This window comes from Tenrec ecaudatus, chromosome 12, assembly GCF_050624435.1.
Source record: "Tenrec ecaudatus isolate mTenEca1 chromosome 12, mTenEca1.hap1, whole genome shotgun sequence".
Lineage (NCBI taxonomy): Eukaryota > Metazoa > Chordata > Mammalia > Afrosoricida > Tenrecidae > Tenrec > Tenrec ecaudatus.
Window position 1 is genome coordinate 119504352 of NC_134541.1, and position 23487 is coordinate 119527838.

Genomic DNA, 23487 nt, shown 5'->3' on the forward strand with positions numbered 1-23487 from the left:
GCCAGGCCTCTGCCCTGAGGCCATCCTTGGCCACCAGCCCGGCTCCCCTGCTGTGGCTCTCAGCTCCCGGCCGCCGAGGCTGGTGCATAGTAGGGCAGGAAGAGGCTCTCCGAGGCACAGCCCCGCATGGCCCGGTGTGTGTGCAGGAGCAGCCTCGGGAAGCGGCTGGTGAAGTACTGGACGAAGCTGTCGGGGACTTGGCCCAGCACGTGCCGCACCTCGGCTGGGAGCTCCCTGTGGTGGTGCTTCTACGGGAAGGCAGAGCAGAGGAGCCCCGCTCAGCTGTGGCCGGGGCCTTCTTTCCCGAGCCCTGGGCCCCCCAGCCCCGGAGCCCCACCTTGTTCCTCATGGCGCGGAGCAGGTCTCGCACTGATGTTCCTTTATATGACCGGAACCGTCTCAGATCTACGGGCGGAAGAGGATTGGCTGAGCTGCCCCTACAGAAGTTTACAAGGACTTCCTGGGCAGCCCCTGCCCACAACCCCGCCTGGAGTCTGGCCCTCCACCTGTTTGCAGCGGCATCGAGATGTGCTTGTACCAGTTTTGCCGAACCACCTCATGGCCTCCTGCCTCCAGAGCCATCACCAAGGGTTCCTGCTCCGCCTCCTTCTCCAGCCAGTCGCTGACATCCTAGGGCGCAGAGCTGGGCCTCAGGACTAGGGCCAAGGGCTTGGACGAGAGGGTTTCAAACAGCTTGTGGGGAGGTGGCAGGAAATGATAGCGAGCTTTCCCCACAAACTTGAAACCCGCTCGTATGAGTAAGAGGAGCGATGTAGTTTAGGATGTAAGGATCCCTGCCTCTTGAGTGGTCCCGTGTCAACCCACGGGATCTTCCCTGTCAACCTGCGAGGTAGGTACTGTCCCCATTCCCCAGATGCGGAAACGGACGTCGAGGTGCCAAGTGCCTTGCTCTAGGCCAGAATGGTGGAAAGAGCACTGGGCACACACAGGAGGGGTGACAACGGGCTGAAAGGAATGGCACCGAGGACAGCTGTGCTGGGAGCAAGTGGGCGGTGGACTGGCGGAACGACAATGGATCAGCGCCTGGGCTCCATGTCAGCTTGCAGTCAGGAGCCAGGCACACGCTCCCGATGGCCACCCCTAGCTTGCCCTCTGACCTGGAAGAACTGGAGCTGCTTGGCTCTGCTCCAGAAGAAGGGGTGGGCCAGCACCTGCTGAGCAGAGGGCCGGGCCTGTGGGCTCATGCTCAGCATGGCGGTCACCAGGTCCCGAGCAACCACCTTGTCTGGGGGAGAGAAGAGGCGTGACTTCAGGCCCGCACAGCCTCCCGCCCTTCCTCCTGAGACACCATTGTTCCTCACCGTGCACTTCCTCCTCCAGGCGAGCCAGGCACGGGGTCCCTGCGAGGATGTTAGCCTGGCGATAAAGAGTCCCTCCAAAGGGGTGACTGCCGCCAGACAGAACATAGTAGAACACACAGCCGGCTGAGAAGATGTCCACCGCGCTGGTCTGGGAGCCAGGGAGATGCTGTTAAGGACGTCTGCACGGAAGCCTGCTTGACTCAGTTCTCGTGGGGGCTGCTAGGGTAACCAGGGATTTGGCTTGGACCCGAATACCAGGACGATTTCCTGGGAAGCTGCTCCTGGCTGCTCGATCGCCTGTTCCCTCTGCACCAGTGTACCAAACCAAAACAAACTCATGGAGTCAGTGCTGGCTTAGAGGGACGGGTTAGAACTGCCCCTGTGAGTTTCCGGGACTGTAATTCTTTATGGTAGTAGATAGCCTTGTCTGTCTGTCTCTGGCGGAGTGGCTGGTGGAATTGAACTGCTGACCTTAAGTTAGCAAGCCAACCAGTAACCACCATGCCACTGGGCTCAAACTCTGCCCCCTGCTGAACTCCTAGCCCTGCTTACAGACCTCTTCCTGCAGGGCGGAGGCCGTAGGCCCTTAGCTGATTGTTGCCAGCAGAGGGCAGAGCTGAATTTCCAAGAGGATGCAGAAAGCCAGAGAGGTTTGTGTGGAATTTCCCACATGTTAACGTATCAGTCACTGTTTTGAAAAATAAGCCCTGTGGGCTAGATTTGGTGCCTGGACTTCCATCCAGATAGTCTTCTGACTTTCAACTTTACAAGTGTTTGTCCTTCCTGTTGCTCTCATGAATGCCATGACAAATCCCAAATCTATAGAACGGGCTCCCTAACTACCGTAGGCAGACATCAGGTGCTATGCTCAGCTCCCATGAGCTCATTTGCTCTCCAAACCTTGGGCCAGTGTGATTCTCAACTTTAGCTACGCATTGAAGTCACCTGGCTCCAACATCAGGCCAGCTAGGTCAGAATCACTGGCCCAGGGCGCCTGGGCACATTTTAAAGTTCTCCAGGCGATTCTGCAGAGCAGGGTGTCTCAGTCTCAGCATGGCCATGTTTCAGGCCTGATCATCTTTCATTGTGTCCTGCCTATTGGGTGTGCAGCAGCACCCCAGGACTGGACCTGTCAGGGGTCAGCATACCCCTGCCACTAGTTCCTAACTCAACCCTTTCATACAGTTCCTCATGTTGCAGTGACCGCCCAACCATAAAATTATGTTTGCTACTTCATAACTGTAATTTTGCTACTGTTATGAAATCAGGTGACCCCTGTGAAAGGATCATTCAACCCCCAAAGGGGTTGCGACCCACAGGTTGAGAACCTTGGTACTAGTGACATTCAAAAATAGTTCCAGACACTGAAAAATGTCCCTTGGGGGGTGGGGGGAAGGGAGGAGGCTGTCTTCAGTTGATAAACAACAACCTCCATTGCCCTGATTTCATTTGACAGGATGGTGGAGAGTTGTCCCATAGGACTTCCCAAACTAATCTGCACAGAGGCAGAGCGCACACTTCGCTCCGGTGAAGTAGTTGGTGAGTTCAAACCACCAGCCCTTCAGGTAGCAGCCAAGTGCTTCAGCCGCTGTCTCACCAGGTCTCCTTTTGGGGCAGAGACCCACGCACTCAGCCTATGGAACTGCCCCTGGGGTTTCTCAGGCCCCGAGGCTTTTCCAAAGCAGCTGCCTCATCTTCCCATTGCAGACATTTCCCTGCAGATGCCCCCAAATCCAAACCGAACTCAGTGACCCTGTGGATGGGACCAGCTAGAACTTGCTTCATTCCTTTCTGAGATAACTCTTCACAGGAATAGAAAGCTGCCGCCTCCTTTGCTTCCTCCGAGCCGCTGAGGGACAGCCCAGCATCTCACTAAACTGCCGGGGCCCCTGCCACAGAGAAGAAAGACTAACTCCCTCCGCTGCCCCAGAGGCGTTGCCCAGGGTGGGACAGGGCCAGAGTCCAAGCCTGGAGTGGGGCATGATTTCACAGGACCCCGGAGCCCCCTGGTGGAAAGACTCACCGGGCTCTCAGGGGTCGGGAGCTGCAGGAGTTCGGGTGCCATCCAGCCCTCTGTGCCAGGGATGCCCGAGCGGAGGCTGAAGCTCTGGCGGCCGGCGGGCAGCTTCTTGCAGAGGCCGAAATCCGAGAGGACCACCCTGCCTCGGCCTTGGGTGTCGGGCTTCGTGATGAGAATGTTGCCTGGCTTCAGGTCGCGGTGCACTGGGGGAGCAGAGAGGGCTCAGGACCTGGGGCTGGGGCAGGAGGGGTGGAGGATAGGGAGCCTGAGGAGACTGGTACCTATGCACAAGGAGTGCAGATGGGCCAGGCCAGACATCAGCTGCTGCAGTACCATGGCAGGCTCCAAGCCCCAGAGGTCCAGGTCAGGGGCCTGCACATACTGAGAAGCAAGGGACAGAGTGTCACCATGCAGCCAGGGGCCCCCGTGCTGGTCCCTCCCTCTCTGGGCGCTGGCCTCACCTCCTGCAGTGAGGCCTGGCAGAGTTCCAGGGCAATGTAGTGGAACTGTGGCCCCCGCTCCGTACAGAAGTAGCGGAGGACGTTGGGGTGCCGGTCGGACTCCTGCAGCAGCTGCACCTCACGCTGGACAAGGCCAAAGCATTCCCGAAGGAGCCGCTTGACAGCCACTGCCCGCCCCTCAAACTGTCCCCTGGGAGGTGGGTGAACGGAAGTTCAGAGAGAGCAGGTGAAGAAAAGGGGGCAGGAACTGGTGAGTAAGGAGCCAACGTGTACCCACCTTGGATGGCGGGGTGCTTGGAAGAAAAGGCTCCCTGGATACCACTCACCGGAACACGAACGTGCCGCCGGCCCCTCGGCCCAGCACATCCTTGGGGTTGAAGGAAATCTTCCCTACCACCGTGAATTGCTCTGCTAGGGGGAAAGTGGGAGAACAAGGGTCTCAAGGAGCCAGGCCTGCTGCCCACCCAGCTACCTCATTTCTGCACCCCTTATCCGCCACCCTACTCCATCCCCACCCCCCAGTCTAGGCCCACCCCTGGCTCCTCAGCCTTTCTCCTGACTTCTACCTCACATGCTCAACCTGGTGCAGTGGGTGCTGGGACACTTTGGTCTAATGTCTGATGTTTCCTTCTACTCTCTGTGACCTTGGGAACGTGACCTCCAGCCCTTCTCCCTCTGGGGTTTCTCATCGGTGAAGCAGGGATAATGTGAACCCTCCCTCGCAGGAGCACCTGATGTTGAAGTGAAGTGATGGTGAGGAGAGAAGGGGGAATCCTGATGTTTACTAGAATATGCTCTTTTCTCTCTCCCCACCTCCCCCCTTTCCAGCATCTCTGGCCAGCATTCCTTCCTTCCTTGGTCCCTCTCCCCACCTCCCCTGGGATGTTCTGAGTAAGGTTGAGAGGAACGCCGATGGTGCCCTAGCTAGGTACTGGGTTGCCAGGTTAAAGGCTAGCTGTTGGGACCCCCAACCACACTGGGGGAGGAAGATGTGGCAGGCTGCTTCTTGCATCAAGATTTACAGCCTAGGAACCCCTACGTGGGCAGCTCTGTGCTCTCATATTGAGTCTATGACAGAATAACTCAATGGCAATGAGTTTAGTTTGGATTCCAAGTGAGGTCAAAAGGTGAGGTCCCTGGGTAGCATCAATGGTTAGTGCTCCATTATTTCCTGGAAAGGTTGGAGATTTGAGACTGCTGGTTAATACGGCCCCCTGTCCAGAGACACTCACTGTAGCTCCTCCCTATAACAGATACAGAGAAAAGCAACATGGAAGAAAAACCAGTGCCTGGAATCTTGGAAGGAAAAGGTAAAAGCGAAGTGAACTGAAGTAGCAAATGATGAATCCTCCATTCCTGGAGATTGTGGATGCAGACAGGAGCAGAGGTGGAGTGGGCAGATCTACCGTGCTGGGAGGAGGGGGAAGCAGGGGCAAACCAGCCTGTTTCCCAAGGGATCCTGAGTACTTTATATACTCAAGTATAAGCCAACCCGAATATCAGTCAAGGCACCTAATTTTACCACAGAAACGGCATAAAAAGTTTGCTGAAAAACTTGGTTTATACACGAGTATGTATGATACTTGGAAGAGAGCGTCTAGGTCCATGTGCTGGCAAATGGACTGGGGCCTCAGTCTGAGTAGGGTATTTAAATTTTGCATTTATTCTTCACTGAACCAGCAGGACTGAGGAGCAGGGTGGGGCGGGCTCATGGCTGATTCCCTCTCGCCATGGGCTGCTGCTTATGACCTGAGGCTAACAGAGCAAGTCCAGGACTCTTTTCCCTTAGAAATACATATTCTCTTTCCCAAATCTGTGGAGCTGCATGACAGAAACACCAATTACAAATGCCTCACGCCTCTCCATGACTGAGCAAAGAATCTGCCCAACTAGTGCAGGAAGGGACCTTGGCCACCTCCCTCCTGTTGTTCTCCATGGCTGAGGGGATATCCCCCTGAAACAGCATCATCCCCCCGGCCCGCTTTATGCTCTGGTTTATATTATTCCTTTCTTGTACTCCTCGGTGGATGCAACTGTCCCCATGTGACCTAGACACCCTCCCAACCGTAGCAGTGGATCACAATGTGACAGAGACGTTGGAAAATATCAGCCCATACAAAGAATCCAAAAAAGCAATAACAAACAAGTGACTGATATACAAATCAAACTACCTTACTGAGGAAACAAAGGTACTGGAACTACCAGAAAAAATCCATATGGATGATGTACATGTACTTGCAATGGATGGAGAAAACAATATATTAGAAGAACTATGGGGGAAATATGGGGAAAATTAGAAAAGTTGTAACAACAAAACCTAAACAGATATCTAGAAGATTAATATTAAGAGATAAAATTAGACAGCAATTTAAAAGAAAGCAGTAAAATTGAAGCAATAGAAAACTTAATTAGTGATTATGAAGACAAATCACTTGATTCCAATCGAAAAGAAAAATAGCCCCCCAAAAGTCCAAGGAACAAGGTAAAAAAGGACAAGAAAATCCATAAACAAAGGGAACTTAGCACAGAAATGTACGAAGAACAAAGCCAATAACACCACCCATATACACAGCAAAATCATAACAATAAACCCACACAAGCCAATAATACAAAGGGATTAAATGCACTAGTTAAGAGACAAGGACTAGCAGACTGGGCAAGAAGACTGGACCCATCAATATGCTGCTTACAAGAAACAGACAAAAATAGACTAAAAAATCAAAGGATGGAAAAAATATTTTAAGCTAATGGCAATCAAAAATAAGAGTGGCAATACTAATCCCTGATAAAACAGACTTCAAGGTAAAATCCATCATGAGAGACAAAGAGGGCACCACATGATTAAAAGGACAATTGTACAAGAAGACATAATGCACCAATGAAAGACCTTCAAGGTACGTTAATCAAACACGGGTAGAGTTGGAGAGAGAGAGAGAGACGGTACGATAGAAGTAGGAGACTTCAACACACTACTCCTGAGGAAGAACAACATCATGAAAAATTCAGCGAAGACATAAAAGAGCTAAACAACACAATCAACTTGACCTTCTAAACATATAGAGAACACTCCATCCAACAGCAGCAAAATACACATTCTTTTCCAGTGCTAATGGAACATTCTCTAGAAGGCCATGTTAGGCCACAAAGCATGCCTTAATAACGTAAATGAATATATCAACACCCATCCCTATTAAAAATTCTCAGCAAAATTGGGATAGTAGGGGAATTTCTCAGCATAATAAAGGCCATATACACAAAACCAACAGCCAGCATCTTGCTCAATGAGCACAAACTGGAAGCATTTCACTTGGGAACGGAAACCAGACAAGGTGCCCTATAGCACCACTCTCATTTAATACTGTGTTGGAAGTTTCAGCAAGCGCTATTAGACAACAATAAGAAATCAAAGGTATTTAAATTGGCAAAGAAGAGGTAAAATTATTCGCAGATGATGTAATTCTATACATAGGAAACCCTAAGACTAGATAAGAAAATTGTTGAAAATAATGGAAAGATTCAGCAGTGTGTCAAGGTTCGAGATCAACATATAACAATCAATGGAATTCATTCCTGTGTGCTAACAGAGACCTTTTGAAAAGGACATTAAGATTAAAAGACTCCCTTACTGAAGGGTGTGGGGAGGAGACGAGCCAGTCAGGGTGCAGGGTAGCAACGAAGAAACATGTCACTTTCCTCTTGTTCTTAAATATTTCCCCCCGCCCACTAGCATGATCCCAATTCTACCTAACAAATCTGGCTAGACCAGAGGATGTACATTGGTACTGATAGCAACTGGAAACACAGGGAATCCAGGAAAGATGACTCCTCCAGGACCAGTGATGAGAGTGGTGATGCCTGGAGGGTGGAGGGAATGTGGGGTAGAAAGGGGGAACTGATTACAAGAATCTATGTATAGCCTCCTCCCTGGGGGATGGACAGCAGAGAAGAGGGCAGGGGGAGACGTCAGACAGTGTAACATGACAAAATTCTAACAATTTATGAATTATGAAGGGTTCATGAGGTAGGGGGGAGTGAGGAGGGAAGGGGGGGAAATAAGCAGCTGATATTAAGGGCTCAAGTGGAAGGCAAATGTTTTGAGAATGATGATGGCAACAAATGTACATATGTGCTTGACACAATGGATGTATGTATGGATAGTGATAAGAATTGTACAAGCTCCCCAATAAAATGATTTTAAAAAGATTAAAATACGATTTACAATACCCACCCAAAATATGAAATACTTAAAAAATAAAACTAACCAAAGAAATAAAAGACATGTAAAGAAAATGATGCAATACTACTAAAAGGAACAAAAAAGGATCTACATAAATAGAAGGATGTTCTATGCTCATGGATAGGCAGATTTAACTTTGTGAAAATGTCACAAAGCCATCTGATCCAGATTCCAACCCCATTCTTTAAAATGGGAAAACTGGTCACCAATTTTATATAGAGAGGAAAGAGTCCCAGCATAAGCAAAGAACTACTTAAGAAAAGCAAATTAGGCCTCTCACCTCCTCACCTCAAGACCTTCTACAAAGCCACATTAGTCTCTTCAATGAATGAGGCTGACAAAATTGGATTTCAATCTGCAGAGCAATAAAAAAGTTTTCATACCTTACCCCACAAAAAGAAATGAACTCAAGATGGATTAAAGAACTAAATATAAACCTTCGATCGATGAAGATCATGAATAAGAAAACAGGAACAAATGAATGGGTCTTGATACACGGAATATACACACTACCAAACATATCGTCAAACACACACACAGAAGATAAAAGAGATGACTGGTGTCTTATGTGTATCAGAGACTCACCAGCCATTCCTCAGATACAGATGAGACAGTCTGCTTCCATATGGATTTACAGCCTTAAAAACCCCGGGAGCAGCTCTGCTCTGACCCACAGGGCCACGATGGGTCCGAATCAACTCGATGGCAAGTGATAGGTTGTTGCTAGCTACGCTCAAAGCAGTCCTTGACTCAGGACAACCATGTACACGTTGTGCCTGGCTGGACCATTGCGACCTGGAGGCGCTCCAATGGCTGGGTTTCAGAAGTAGAGCACCTCACTTTTCTTCCTAGTCCTCACCCTGTCACAGGGATACTCACACTTCCCTGACATAAGGTGCATTGGCAGGGAATCAAACCCAGGTCTCCCTCATGGAACCTGGGAATCTTACTACAGAACCCTCAATGCCTCACCCCACTGGTGACTTCTAATAATCGGACTTTCTAGTTAAACCAAACCTGTCCTTTGTCTCCCCCTCCTCCCTGGCCACCCCCCCGCCCTGCAAACTGCTGGCCTTTGCCGTTTCTTGTTCATTTAAGCTCACCTTCAGGGTCCTTGAGTGGTTGGATTTGTTCTGAGTGCTGGTCCCGTGGGGCGGTCCCTGTGGGCTTGGTCGAAGCTTCCTGTGGGATGTGAGAAGGGTCTGCCCGTGTCAGGGGTGCCTGGTGCCGCTTCTCTGCCAGCTGCTGCTGCTGTGAATGCGGGCTCATGAGTGCCCAGCCCCGGCCAGGCTCTGCCCCCATGGGCCCTGCAGCGTATCTGAGATGGCCTCGCTGGAGCAAGGACACACAGAGCTCAGTGGCAGGGCCTCGGGGAGCTGCTGGGAGGGTGGGGTGCTCAATCAGAGCAGGGCCGTCTCCGAGAGGAGGAGTGGAGTTCATATCTAGAAGGCTCCAAGAAGGACCCAGGGCAAGATTGAAAGCCTCACCTGCCTCATCAGGAAGAAAATCCACCCTCCCAAGAGGACAGCAGTGAGGCTGGCTGCCAACAGGTCTTGGGGGCCCAGCTGTGGATACAAGTCTGGGGGTTTCTCTTCAGGATGCAGCTCCAGGTTCCAAGGCTCTTCTCGATGCATTCTCAGGAGCTAAGGACAAAAGGGCTTTCGCTCTCATCACTACCTTTTCCACTGTGGGGCTGTAGCCCCTCTTTCTCATCCACACCGGGACTGCTTAGCAGAAATTCTCTCTCTCCCCGAGCTGAGACATGGGGTCCCTCTGACACCCTATGAATGATGAGTACACTGACTCACAGCAGCACTGAAGGGCAGCATAGAACTGCCCCATGGTGTTTCTAAGACTGTAACCTGGACAGGAAGCCCACGGCCTCATCTTTCTCCTGTGGAGCGAATGGTGGGTTTGACTAGCCTTTTCATTAGCAATCAAGTGCTTTAGTCACTGTGCCACCAGGGCTCCTCCTGGGTTCCTAGGGAGTATAGTTTTCTACATCCTATTGATGACGGGCATCTCCTTAGGCGTTACTAAAACATACAGATTCCCAGACTCCACCTCCAGGGATTCGGAATTCAGTGGGGCTCTACTGAGTGGTCCCTGCCGTGGCATCGACTCTGGCTCTCTGAGACCCTATGGGATAGAGTAGAACTGTCCCTGTGGGTTTCTGAGATGGTAACTCTTTACAGGAGTAGAAGTAGCCTCATTTGTCCCCAGCAGAACGGCTGGACGTTTCGAACTGCAAACCTTAGGGTTAGCAGTTCAACACATAACCAAGGGAGGCAACAAAGATGTTGGATTGACCCAGTGGTTGCAACAAGGGGCTTCAACATACCCATAATTGTGAGGCTGGCCCAGGACTGGGCAGAGGTTCACTCTGCTGCACACGGGGTAACCGTGAGATGCAACCAACTCGACGGCACCCCACAATAAGAACAAGCTGAGCTCCCAGGCGATTCTGACCACCACTTGGACTTAAGATTGACTGCTCTGGGTCATGGCCACTCCTGCTAACCATGAGCCACTAGGGCAGTGGTCCTCAACCTTCCTAATGCCGCGACCCTTTAATACAGTTCCTCATGTGATGGCGAGCCCGTAGGTTGGGTGTATCTGCAGGTGAGCGGACCCACCTGGAGACAGATAGAGGATCTGTGTCTCGGTTCCTCAGACCACTGGAAATATGTGTTTTCCAATGGTCTCAGGCGACCCCTGCGAAAGGGTCATTCGACCTTCAAAGGGGTCGCGATCCCCAGGTTGAGAACCGCTGCACTCGTGTTTCTTGTCTACCCTTCTTCCGGTAGAACAAGCTAAACATGATGTAATGGGGCTGGTGGGGATTTTTTTGTTGTTGCTTTCATTGGATGCAAATTTTACTATGTTCACACTGTAGAGAGTTGTGACTTACAACTCACAACTTAGGGAGCTAAAAGAGTGTCATTTTGACACCTTGAACATGTTTCTGACAGTAATTTTAAAAATGTTTCTCTTCTGGGAAGTTGTGTGGGGTCCACTGACTCACCTCCAAAGGTTTTGTCCAATTCAAAGTTCAAAGTCTTCCCACCCACGCCTGAATCCCCCACCCTTCCCCCATCCTTTCTACACGGGTAGCACTGACCTCCAAGAAGAGAGCGGGGGCCTGGGCGCTCCCCGGGGGCCTGCTGTCAGCAGTCTGACTCTGTGGGGTTGAATGGACCCTCAGCATGGTGGTGTGTAACACTGGAGGTGGCTCATGGTGTCCTGAGGGGCAGGGCAAAGGTCAGCAAGCTGGGTGACCTCATTATCCCAGACCCGAAAGCTGGATCCCCAGATCCTGTATCTTCATCTACTCCACGTGCCTCACCAATGAGCAGCCACTGGCTGGGTAGGGCCACGCTGCCTGAGGGGTATCTGACAGCAGTGCTGGGTGAGCCCCCTCGCTCCCCCGAGACTTGGAGTGTCACCTCATCTGTGGTAGGGCCATCGGTGGGAGCCAGGGTCAGTCCACGAGGCTACAGCAGATGGAGAGCCATTAGTCAGGGAGACTTCCCTCTGCGCCACCCCATGTTTCCATCCCACTCACAGACCCCTTCTTACCACGAGGGCCACCCCTGTGTGCACCAGCGCTTTAGAGACATAGAAGCCAGCTTCATCCTTTCCCACATACAGCGTCATCCTGGCCAGGGAGGAAGGACAAGGGAAGAAGGAGTGAGTGTCGGTGCCAGATAGATTCAGTAACCACTGTATCCCCATTGACTTTGGACTTGGCCAGGTGAATTGCTTTGGTCAATGAGACGGGTTCAAGTGCACACTGGGACCACCGGGTGAGGAAATCCAGGCTGGTTTTCTGGGGGCATGGCATGGACATGAGCCAGTCCATCTGATGTCCCTAGGCCAAACAGTCCACCACACATGATAGGCCAGGGAGGTCATCCTAACCCATGCGGCCCAAGCAAACTTGCTAGCTGACTGCATTTATTACCTACGCCAGGTCAGAGCAGAAAACCCACCCGGCTGGCCCACAGGCTCTTGGGAAAATGATAAATGTGTGTCATTTTCCGCTCCGAGCTTTGAGATGGTTGTCGAGGAAGCAAAAGCTGACTGCTGCCAACTCCATAATCCTGATTCCTAAGTCTGTGTCTAGCCTAGGGCCTCTTTCCAAAGCTCTAGTCTCTCCATCGGAACTCGCCACCGCATTCCTTTTATTTCCCGGCTCCTTCTCTAGTGCTTCCCACAGTGTCTGAAAATGACAGTGTCCAGGTGCTTCCAGAAATCTGAGTGCACCACCTTGATTCTTTGCTCACAATCACCAAACCCTTCGATAGCCAAATTCTTAGCTATTTGTTTCCTCTTAACTTCTAGTGTGTCCACCCTAGCCCAAGGTATCTTTACTGAGAGCAATATCCTACCGGATACCTGCCCATTTCCTTCCTAGACAACTCTCAGCTTATTCACACTCCACGCTCGCCAGAGTGAGTTTTCTCATGAAGTGATCACATCACTACCTGCCCTCCGGTGGCCCCTCCGCATCCCCAAACACTTTAACTGATTCTACAAGGTCCCTGCTGACTGTATGACCTTAGACCTTATTCATATCTATGATTTAATTTCTTATTTAATTTCTTTGGATTTCCTAGGCACCATTCTCTCTCTCTCTCTCTCCATTTCTATTCATCCTTAGGTTTCAACGTGGGTGTTCATTGCTCCAGGAAGCTTTCCCTGACTGCCTCCTGGACCCAACTTGGACTTGGAAAGAGTTCCTATACATTTCTATGGCACCTTGTGCTGCTCGTATCTCTTACACCATCATGCCATGTTACAATGGTCTCTTTGTACATCTGTCAGCCTCATTAGACTTTGAGAGTCCTGCAGGAGGGACAATGGCTGTATTGTTCATGCTTGTACTCCCAAGGCCTGGCAAGTGATTGTCACATAGCAAGTGCTCAGTTAATATTTGTGGAATGGGTTTAATGCTGATTTCCCCAGTATGTTTCCTGGCTCCCCAAGATGAAGGCCACAAAATGGTATGTGCTAAAGGGTAGGGTGATATTTAAAAACCAAAAACCAAGATGGCGCGAACACCTATCAATCCAAAAAAGGGCTAGCTGTGACAGTGGAATAGAAAGCTGTGGGCCCTTTCCTGGGCCAGATTTTACTTTTTTCGTGGACAGCGGGACTCTCCAGGGGCCCTGGGAGCACTTGTTGGGGCTCAGGGCATTGGTTATCAGCCAACCAGTTTGGGGGTACAGTGAAACCTGTGGGGTCCAGATCTCGATGGGATAGGCCTGGTCTTTTTTCCAGGTCTTGAAAAGTTCCACCTTTGATAGGGTGTGATCTTAGCACTTTTCTATCACTGCTTTAGTAGAAAATACTTCTTCCTCTGACAGACTACTGCATTCCACATATTCTGGCTTTACAGGTTTCACTGTAGTTCAGTATTTTGAGACCTGGTTCAGCCATTAAGGCAAGTCAAGGCTGAATACCCTTGGCCATGGGGTCTAGGCTGTAATACTTCCAGGCACAGGTACCTACAGCAGCTGGGTGTCCACAGCAGAGAAGTGGGTGTCCATGCCCTGGGGGCCTGAGGCAGGCAACTGAATGTGGCCCCAGCGGAGGACGAGGAAGTGCAGGGTGTCCCGGGCAAGGGTAAGGTGGGGCAGTTGGCGGAGGCTGTCCTGGTGCCAGGTGTAGATGCCCGTCACAGGCATGCCCAAGTCCTGGGTCCATAGCACCACTCCACTTCCAGGGTCCACGGTCAGCAGCAGACCCATCCCACAGGAGGCCAAGTGGCTCATGTCTGTCAAGAAAGGTGCCTGGAGGTATAGTCAGGGAGCTCTGCCGGGGACCTCAGAGCATCTGGGGCTAAGGGAGTTTTTCTGAGAGTGGGTGGTCCAGGGAAGGTCATTTAGCTTTGTGGAGGTCAGTGTCACTTACCTGGAGGGTTTTAGGATGTGGGGAGGTCAGTTAGAGTTCATTGGGCCCTCTTAAAACTAAGTGGATCAGATAGGGTCACCTGGGGACCTCGGCATGGCTTGTCAAAATCATCCAAAGGTCACACAGCTGTGTGTGTAAATTAGTCAAGGTTGCCTGAGAGAGACCACTCTGGATATGTGGTAGTCAGGCATGATCTTCAGGTGGTCACCCAGGATGGGGGGTTATCAAGGTGGCTTCCCATGGGAGTCACTTAAGGTGTGAGGAAGTGTCCTGTGTCAGGATTACCTCACCCAGCATGAGGGAGTCAGGTAAACATGATCGAGGGACACTGGCGACATCACTCAGACACTTGGGTAGGACCGCCTTAATGGCAATGGGGGTGGTCAGGGTTACCGGAGGGTCAGTCTGGAAGAGAGTTCTGTTCGGATCATCTCTTGGGGCCAGTCCACATGGAGGGGTTAGTTAGGATATGTGGGGTCTGCTCAGGGTTGTATGGGCGCCTTGCAAGCCATTCAGGCTGTGGAGAGTTAGCTACAGTTGCTTGGCTGCAGGTGTGTGGAACCAGAGAGGTGGCGCTTAAGATACAGAGAGACTAGAGTCGGGGAATCTAGTCTGGGTGTTGAGGGCATCATGTAGGACTTTCTTTCAGAGGCGAGCCATCCAATGGATCATCGTCTCCTGAGGAGTCCCGACAGGTCGGTCACATGTGGGTGAGACTTGGCTATGGTGCCTGACTTGGGGAACCTAACCCTCATTTGAGACCAGAGAAAGGGGCACTCACATTTTCCAGATGAGCCTTCCATGGGGGGCGCAGAATAGCGGCGGTAGGTGGTGTTCCAGTATAATGTCGGGGTCCTTGGGTCATGCATGGTAACTGTGTACTCTACAGACACCCCCCACCCCAAATCAGGGTTACCAGGGAGATCCAGGTGTTGCATTTCCTACCCCACTCACTCTAGGAGGGTGTGAAGTACCCAAGTAGCCAGCCTGGGCACCTAGAAGTCTGGGCAGAAGCTTGGGTTGTCTTGCTTCTTGATGTACCCTACTTTTTGCTCAGTAAAACATTTGTTGACTGAGTGACAGATTGAGTAACTGGCCCAGGGTAGACTTGGATGGCAATAACCAGACTTGGACAGAACAGAAGGAAAGTCATGCCCAGAGCTTGGTGGGCAACTGGGACGCGACTCACGTGTCCGGCCTATGTAGAGGCGAGGAGGTGAGGGACCTTCGGTGGTCAGAGTCATCTGTGTGTCCCCTGATTCGGGATCCACCACAAACCAGGCATCCTGCTTCCGGCCTGTGAAAATGGAGATTGTCCCAGTTTCCAAATGGCATGGGAGAGGGTATGCCTCCTGTTGGAACAGTGCCCAAGTTGGACTTCCATTGATAGGTTCCCTGTTCCTGTCAACTTGGCAAGGTGCTCACCTGTGTAGAAGACCCCATCGGAGCTCCGGCAAGGAGAGGCAAGAACCAGCTCAGGGATGGTGAACGGCAGCTTCTGAGGAGAGGAAAATTTCCAGGAAGGGATTAGAAATAGCCTCAACGACACACAACGACAGCATTCATTAGGTACATTGGTGGTTCGGTGATAGAATTCTCACCGTTCTTGCAGGAGATTCCCAGGTAATCAATACACTCCACGCCTATCTGTCAACAGAGGCTTGCATGTTGCTATGATGAAGAAAGGCCTGGCGATCTACTTTTGAAAACCTCAGTCAACGAAAACCCTATGGGTCATAATGTGCATGGACACAAGTTGGGGGCCAACAAGATGGCAGCTACAACAAAGACAAGTGGAAGAATGTTCCAGACCGAGGACACAACTTGTGAGAAGTCCCAGAGTAGACATAGTGAATTAACTGAGAGCCATAAAGGAGAGCATTGCACAGCAGGGTGGTGGTGTGTGTGCTCACGTGTGTGCGTGTGTGTGTATGTGTGTGTAGTAAGAGCTGAAGCTGTAGAAGTAAGACAGGTCCAGATCCTGTAGGGCAGTGGTTCTCAACCTGTGGGTCACAACCCCTTTGGGGGTCGAACGACCCTTTCACAAGGGTTGCCCAATTCATAACAGTACCAAAATGACAGTGATGAAGTAGCAACGAAAATAATGGTTGGGGGTGTCACCACCACATGAGGAACTGTATGAAAGGATCATGGCAGTAGGAAGGTTGAGAAGCACTGCTGTATGGCCTTACATGCTTTGCCAAGGAGTTTGGGCTTTGTCAAGGGCAATCTAATCTACTACATCTGTGGAAAGAGATGACGTAGCTCAATACCATCAGTGGTGTTAAAATTTTTTTTAACCAATATTACATGCAAATAAAATGTTGCTACAGATAATATGAGAAATGAGTGCCGCTGTTCACCAAAAGAGAGCTGCCAGAAACTCAAGCTGGATTCTGAAGGGGATCGGAATGAGGAACAGCATTGTGAGGTCACATGGATCTTAGCTGAAAGTAGAGCACACCAGAAAGACACATCGATCCATGTAGCACTGACTATGCAAAGGCATTTGATAATAATAAATGCCCATTAACATGCGGTGACAGGCAGATGAAACAACTGTGCTTGCCTAAAGCAGAGAGGATTTGAAGTAGTTGGTGACAAAGATCAAAGACTGTAGCCTTCAGCATAGATTGTAACTCAATGGAAAGAAATAAAAAGTTCTCACAAATGGACCAATAGACAACATCATGATAAATGGAGAAAAGATCAAAGCTGCCAAGGGTTTCATTTTACTTGGATCCATAATCAATGATCATGGAAGCAGCAGTCGAAATATCAAAAGGCCTTTTGCATTAGGCAAATCTGCTGCACAAGACCTATTTTTGTTAGAAAGCAATGTCACTTTGAGGACTAAGGTACACCTGACCCATGGTATGTATTTGCACTTGCTTCATAAGCATTCAAAAGCTGGACAGTGAAGAAAGAAGCCAAACAAATAATTGGTGCCTTTGAATGATAATGTTGTCAATGAATGTGAAATACACCACGGACTGCCAGAAGAACAGAGTCTGTCTTGGAAGAAGTACAGCCAGAATGCTCCTTAGAAGCAAGGATGGTGAGACTCTCTCTCTTAAACGTTGGAGGTTTTGTCAGCAGGGACTGACCCCTGGAGAAGGACATCATGCTTGGTAGAGAATCAGCCCAAAGGAGAAAGATCCGTCAGGACATGGATCGGCACAGTGGCTGCTCAAACAGCAATTGTGGGGTGGCGGAGGATTGGACAGTGTTTCGTGTTCTTCCACAAAGGGTACCTATGAGTTGGAATAGACTTCAAGGTACCTAACGACAACAATGGCCACAGACTACTTTTCACCTCTTCGAATTGTGACTTTGCAGCCCCGCCCATGAAGAGTTGGCATCTGTTTCTTCATTCTCGGGAATATAGCTAGAGTTGGCCATGAAGCTTGGTCTACAAAACACACTCATTCAATAGTAGGAGAAGCTTGGAAAGTGCTGGTGTCCTGGGGCTTGCCCTCATTTGAATGCCTTGATGACACCATGGAGTATGGCCAGGCTTGCCTACTAGAGTGAGCGACATGTCACCCAGTTGCCCCTGTCCAAAGTCAGCTAACTTCCAGTCAACTTTGAGAAGCAGACCATCCAGGTGGTCAGCAGGTGATCTCAGATGCATGCATGCACTCAGGCAAAACCAGCAGAAGAGGAGCCAGCAGAGCCCCGTCCAAATTGCCAGCCTACAAAACTGTGAGCTGACTAAATGGTTTGGGTATTTATTCATTGAGTTTGGGAGCAATGTGTTATTTAACTGATACAATACTAAAGCAGACTGGAAAAAAAAATGATCTGATGACCTACTTCTAAAATTCATCCAATGAAAACATTATGAAACATTATGCTGAGGAGAATAATAAGTCAGTTGCTGACACAGATTTTGTATGATCTCCTTTATATTAAATAAGCATAAATATAGACTCCAACGGTTATCAGGGGTGGGATGAAGGGGGAAAGGAGAGATCTGTGTATGTCTCTGTGTGTGTGTGGGCGTGCATCGAGCTCATGTTAATGATGGTAGAATATTTTGGAAAAGGACAATACTATTGGTGCAAATGAAAAATGTAATCACGTCATGGAATTGTTACTGTGGAAGTTGCTGTCCTGACAGGTGCTTTGGTGTGCGTATTTTGACCATGATCAAAAGGAGGGAGGGTGGGGAAACCCCTACGGATCACAATAGTTCAAAGTGAAAGACTGAGCCGAATTTGCTCCCCTCTATATGGGGTCACCAGGTGGAGAGGGGGCTAACTTGACAGCAGCTAATCATAGTTTGTTCCTTAAAACCCTGAGTCCTGAAGGAGAGATCCTTATGGTACCCCCAGAGGCCTGAGAGTAACCCTGTTCTGTAGAACCAGCCAGAGCCACTCCGGCCTTTCCACCGTTCTGCCTTTCCACCATCTACCTGTCTTTCCACCGTCCCCTCCAGACAACCTGCCCAGATGCACTCAGAATCCTGACTTGCATCATCCATAGGACACCAGGAGTCTAACGGAGGTGTCACTCCACCTCCCCAAGGCTTTGTCTGATGGGTCCTGGCTCTCACTTACTCTCATGCACCATTAGGAAGCGTACCATTAATCCTTGTTGTTTCTGGGTCCCCAAGATATATAGGCTGCCATCAGTTGGATCTGAGAGAAAGGCCATCCTGTGAAAGAGAGGAATTGGGGAGGTTGGCATACGCTCATTGGTTCCATGAAGGACCACATTCCCTCCCATTCCTCAGCTGCCAGGAGCTGTCCTGGTAGGAGATCCCCCAGGGATTCCAAAGTTCTCCCCAACATCACTCCAGAGTCAATTCTCTTTCTGTGGCAGTTACATAATCTCTTGTGGGGTGGAGTCTAGCCTGACAATAAGGTCACAGCCAATGAGGCCTCTGTGTGGGCATGGCTTTCTCCTGAGGATTCTGGGAACTCTTCTCTTCCTCCCTGGAGGCAGAAGACATGCTCTGCTTCATCTTCTTGTTGACAAGCCACATGGAGCTACACTGATGCAGCCAGAGTCCTGGGTCTGAAGAAGCCATGTGGAGACCCACACCAGCGCTGAGAGGCTTCCACCCACATGCCTGTGATCTTTCTGCCTGCATTAGGCATTATTGCATGTGCTGCATGAGTCTGAAGAAGAATTTATAGACTGGTAATGGACATATGGGCTAATATCAGACTTATGGACTTGACCTGGACTTAGCTGGGATTTTAAAAAATGTATAATTGTTCTTTGATATAACATATGAGTGTCTTATACATATATGAGTGTCTATGAATTTGTTTCTCTAGTCAACCTAGACAAACACACTTTCTTATTTCCAACATGTCCCCCTCCAACTATTGCTCCTCCATCTCCCAGCCGCCACCTCCTGGAAAAGCCCCAGATTCACTTACTCTGTGACATACATTGGTCCTCGGATAACTGGATCTGTAGAGATAGGGACACCAAACATAAATAGCCTCCCCATCCTGACTCCCCATTGGAAAACCCCCAAATAATAGCAGCTCAAATACAGAGGGTTCATATTATGCCAGAGAGCAAGCCAGACACTTCACAGGTGTCATTTCACCTAAGAAGTCTGTTCGCTGGGGTTACTTGTCCATTTCACGTATAAGGACACTGAGGTTCAGAGAGGTGAAGTGACTTTCCAAAGACCACCTCGCTGATAGGTGGTAATGCTGCCTATAGAATCCTGCTTTGTTAGATTCAAGAGCCCATATTCTTTAAAAAAATAATTTTATTGGGGGCTCTTATAGCTCTTTTCACAATCCATCCATCCATCCATTGAGTCAAGCACATTTGTGCATATGTTGCCATCATCATTTTCAAAACATTTTCCTTCTACTTGAGCCCTTGGTGTCAACTAATTCCCCCCTCCCCCATCTGCTCTCCTTCCTGAACCCTTGCTAATTTATATTAAAAAATGGTTCATGTCTTACACCAACCTCTGTCATCTTTCATCCACTTTTCTGTTGTCCATCGCCCTGGGAGGGGGTTATATGGAGATCATTGTGATCGATTCCTTACCCGCCCCCCTTTCCCTTACCCTCCTGGTACAGCTACTCTCATTATTGGTCCTGAGGGGTTTATCTGTCCTGGATTCCCTATGCTTCCAGCTCTTATCTGTAGCAGTGTATATGCTCTGGTCTAGCTAGATTTGGAAAGTAGAATTGGGGTCATGATAGTGAGACAGGGGGTGGTGGGGGAAGCATTAAAGGACTAGAGGAAAGTTGTATGTTTCATCGGTACTATACTGCACCCTGACTGGCTCGTCTCTTCCTTGTGACCCTTCTGTAAGGATCCCATATTCTTATACTCTGTGCGACAGTGATGCCCCCAATTCGGTTACCAAGGAGGGGGGAGTAGCTGTTTCTTGCTCACCATCCTTCAATGTCCACTTCAAGTCCCCTGTCTGCTTGCTCAGTGCGTGGAGACTCCCATCTATGGTGGATACAAACAGGAGGCTCTCCAGCCTAAGGCTCTGGACCTGTGGTGGGAAACGAAGCCATCTCCCTGAGGAACCTGGGACCACCCTTTGCTCCCATCCCAGAGGGGGGCAGAGAAGCCAAGGAGGATGATTAAGGAAGCTGCTGGTCTCACCCCTTATCTCCTTGACCCTGGAGATGGGGTGACCTGTGTCTGCAGGTCCCACCTGGTCCCACTCCTCAATTCCTTCTGATCACCAACGACTGAGGACGCTACAAAATCACTTCATTGACTCTTACAGCAGACTCCTATGAGATTGGTGTTAGCTCTGCTCCCTCCTTGTACAGATAAGGGAAACGGAGGCCCAGGAAGTTTAGATAACCGCCCTCAAGCGGAGCCCAGACGAGAATTGGCTGAACTAGAACTTGCATTCCTATAGCTCTGGTGATGCCAATGCCTGGCCTGTTTCTTTTGAGATGACCCCCTTCTCGCCCTCCAAATTGGCCCAGCTGCTTTGGGTGCCCAGCTCCAATGCCCCCGCTCCCGTGAGCCAAGGGTGGGGGCCGGCTGAGGGAGGGAGGAGGGCCAGCTGGAGCTGCCCTTACATCAGTCCTGGCTTGGCTAACTAACCTGCTCTCGCCTCTCCCTGAGCAAACAAGGTGAGGCTGAGCTCACAGGAGGAACCCTAACATCCGGGTGGTTGGGGCACACCTTGCTAAGGCCACATCCTGCTCTAGGACCCTGGGTTTGCGGGCCAAACTCCTGCTCTTTGATAGTGAGGCATGAGCCTCTGGACCTTCTCTTTCCTGTGATGCCCTTTTGTCACTTGCAACAGGGAGGGGGAAAGAGTGGTCAAGAGAAGAGGCTGTCAACTGGTTATCACAAGGGGTGGCTTTGATTCTCAGGGATTTTAAGTTTTAATTAGGTTAAACAAACCAACATAAAACCCAAACCAATACATGTCCAGTTGCAAAGCCCAGCTTTCCAGAATTTCCTGTCCGGCCCCTCTTTTCTTTCGTGGAAATAGCAGTGAGCCTCCCCTGGTTACCCCAGGCTCACATGGGTACCCGGTAACCGTCGGTGGCCCCGTGCTGGAAGGCTGGCAGGGGTGCTTCTTCTACCATGGCTCTTGGGCGATGCTGGGGGCTCCAGGCTAGACAAGCGATGCCATCCTGGGTGGCTTTTGCTTTCTCCCTGCACTTTGCCAAGGGTGGGTTCTTCCACGCTAGCAGGCTTAGAGCAGCTCCCCATAAACTCAGGGTATCTGTCTCAGAGGTTCTTCCCCTGGTGTCCAGTCTCGGGCCAGGGGCATGCGTTGTGTGGCCCCTGACATGGTTGGCAAACCCGAGTGTGTGGCGCATTTGCCAGAAGAGAAGAGCTTTGATATATATCCTATACTTCAAAAGGCCTGGGATCCCCAGAGATGAAAAGGAGAGAGAGAGAAAGAGAGAGAGAGAGAGAGAGAGAGAGAGAGAGAGAGAGAGAGAGAGAGAGAGAGAGAGAGAGAGAGTCAAAGCCACCCCCACCCCCCACCCCCCTGCAGAAGAGGCGGGCAGGTGGGTCTCCTCCAGCTAGGTGTCTGTGGGGGCAGCTGGCAAGTCCCCAAAGTTAAGAGGCTTACCCCAGCTGGAGCCCCGCAGGTGGAATGGTACCCCGTGGCGCCGCCGCTGCCGCAGCCTCACACGCCCTGGGCGCCTGATGGCGGGGCTGGGAGCGGCAGCGGCCGCCCGCCCGCGCAGTGCTCACCTTCGGCCCCAGCGTCCCAAGCAGCGCCGCCACCTGGACCAGGAGCGGCGGCCCCGACCGTGGCCTCGCCACCATCGCGACTTGGGCGACCGCGCGCTGGCTGGGCCCCTGGGAGCGTCCAGGGAGGAGGACGGCGTGGGTCCCCGGCTGGACCCAGGAGACTCCGCCCCGGGCGGGGCCCGTCGGGTACCGTGGAGTGGAGGGTGCCACCTCACCCTGATTCCTTTCTGTCCCTTGTCTTCCCAACAGCCACTCACATCTTCTTCCACCCAGCGCCCCCCACGAGGGATCGCGCGGAGCTTTGCCAGGAAAGATTTCGCTCGCAAGCACATGCCAAGCACGTTCCAAGGGCTTTCCAGCCATTCAGTGTTTTTTTAAAATCATTTTACTGGGGGCTCTTATATATCTTAACACAATCCATCCATCCATGTATTGTGTCAAGCACATTTGTACCTATGTTGCCATGATCCTTTTCTAAACATTTTCTTTCTCCTGGAGCCCTTGGTATCAGCTCCTCCTTCCCCTCTCCCTCCCTCATGAACCCTTGATAATTCATATATATGAAAAATTCATGTCTTAAACCTACCCGTTGTCTCCCTTCACATAACTTTTTTGTTGCTCCTCCCCCTGGGAGTGGGTTATATGCAGATCATTGTGATCAGTTCCCCCTTTCTCCCTGCACCTTCCCCTTCCCCTCCTGGTATGCTACTCTAAGGATTGGTTCTGAGGGGTTTATCTGTCCTGGGTTCGCTCCCTGTGGTTCCGGCTCTTATCTGTGCCTGTGTACATGCTCTGGTCTAGCCGGATTTGTAAGGTAGAACTGAGGTCATGATAGTGGTGGGGAGGAAGCATTAAAGAAGTAGAAGAAAGTTGTATGTTTCATCAGTGCTATATTGCACCCTGACTTCAGCCATTCGGTTTTCGTCTTCCCAGAAGGAGTCTGGAGGAGCCCTGGTGGTGTAGTCTTTATGCTTTGAGCTGCTATCCGCATGGTCAGCAGTTCGAACCCACCAGAAGCTCTGAGGGAGAAAGACTGGGCTTTCTACTCCTATAAATAGTTACGGTCTCGGAAACTCACAGGGGCTCTCTCTGAGTCGGCATTAACTTGATGGCAGTGAGTTTGGCTTTTTGGTTTGGTAAGGAGCCTTGGAGGCCCAAAGATTAAGAAGTTGACTGCTAAGTGATAGGTTCGAATCTACTTAAGCAGGCAATCTGCTTGCGGGAAGATGGACAGCTTTGGAAACCCCAGGGGACAGTTCAGTCCTATCGAGTGGCTCTGTGTCAGCATTGACTCCATGGCAAGTCCTAGAGCGTTCATATTACAAATGTCTGAGCAGAGGCCCCGAAACTTCTGCCTGT

At 50.6% G+C, this 23487-nt stretch overlaps 1 protein-coding gene across 1 annotated transcript; it reads right to left on the minus strand.

Moving 5' to 3' along the window:
* Positions 1-59: 59 nt before the first annotated feature.
* On the minus strand, positions 60-22203 carry ERN2 (endoplasmic reticulum to nucleus signaling 2). Its single transcript, XM_075528121.1, has 22 exons — positions 22129-22203; positions 20338-20443; positions 19350-19383; positions 18544-18616; positions 15382-15454; positions 15146-15253; positions 14738-14839; positions 13555-13819; positions 11620-11698; positions 11387-11534; positions 11162-11283; positions 9528-9683; positions 9144-9291; positions 4130-4214; positions 3804-3993; positions 3624-3723; positions 3346-3545; positions 1323-1470; positions 1119-1246; positions 507-630; positions 338-405; positions 60-248 (listed from the first exon to the last, which is right to left on the minus strand). Exons 1-22 carry the CDS (start codon positions 22201-22203, stop codon positions 60-62), a joined length of 2721 nt encoding a protein of 906 aa, XP_075384236.1.
* Between the last annotated feature and the right edge of the window lie 1284 nt (positions 22204-23487).

Excerpts from the sequence above, each read along its gene's own strand:
- ERN2 (XM_075528121.1), bottom strand. The coding sequence starts at position 22,203 with ATGGTGGCGAGGCCACGGTCGGGGCCGCCGCTCCTGGTCCAGGTGGCG. Across the intron at positions 11,284-11,386 it reads CAGCCAGTGGCTGCTCATTG|GACACCATGAGCCACCTCCA; the intron begins GTGAGGCACGTG and ends CCTGCCCCTCAG. Across the intron at positions 4,215-9,143 it reads ACCACTCAAGGACCCTGAAG|CAGAGCAATTCACGGTGGTA; the intron begins GTGAGCTTAAAT and ends CTTTCCCCCTAG.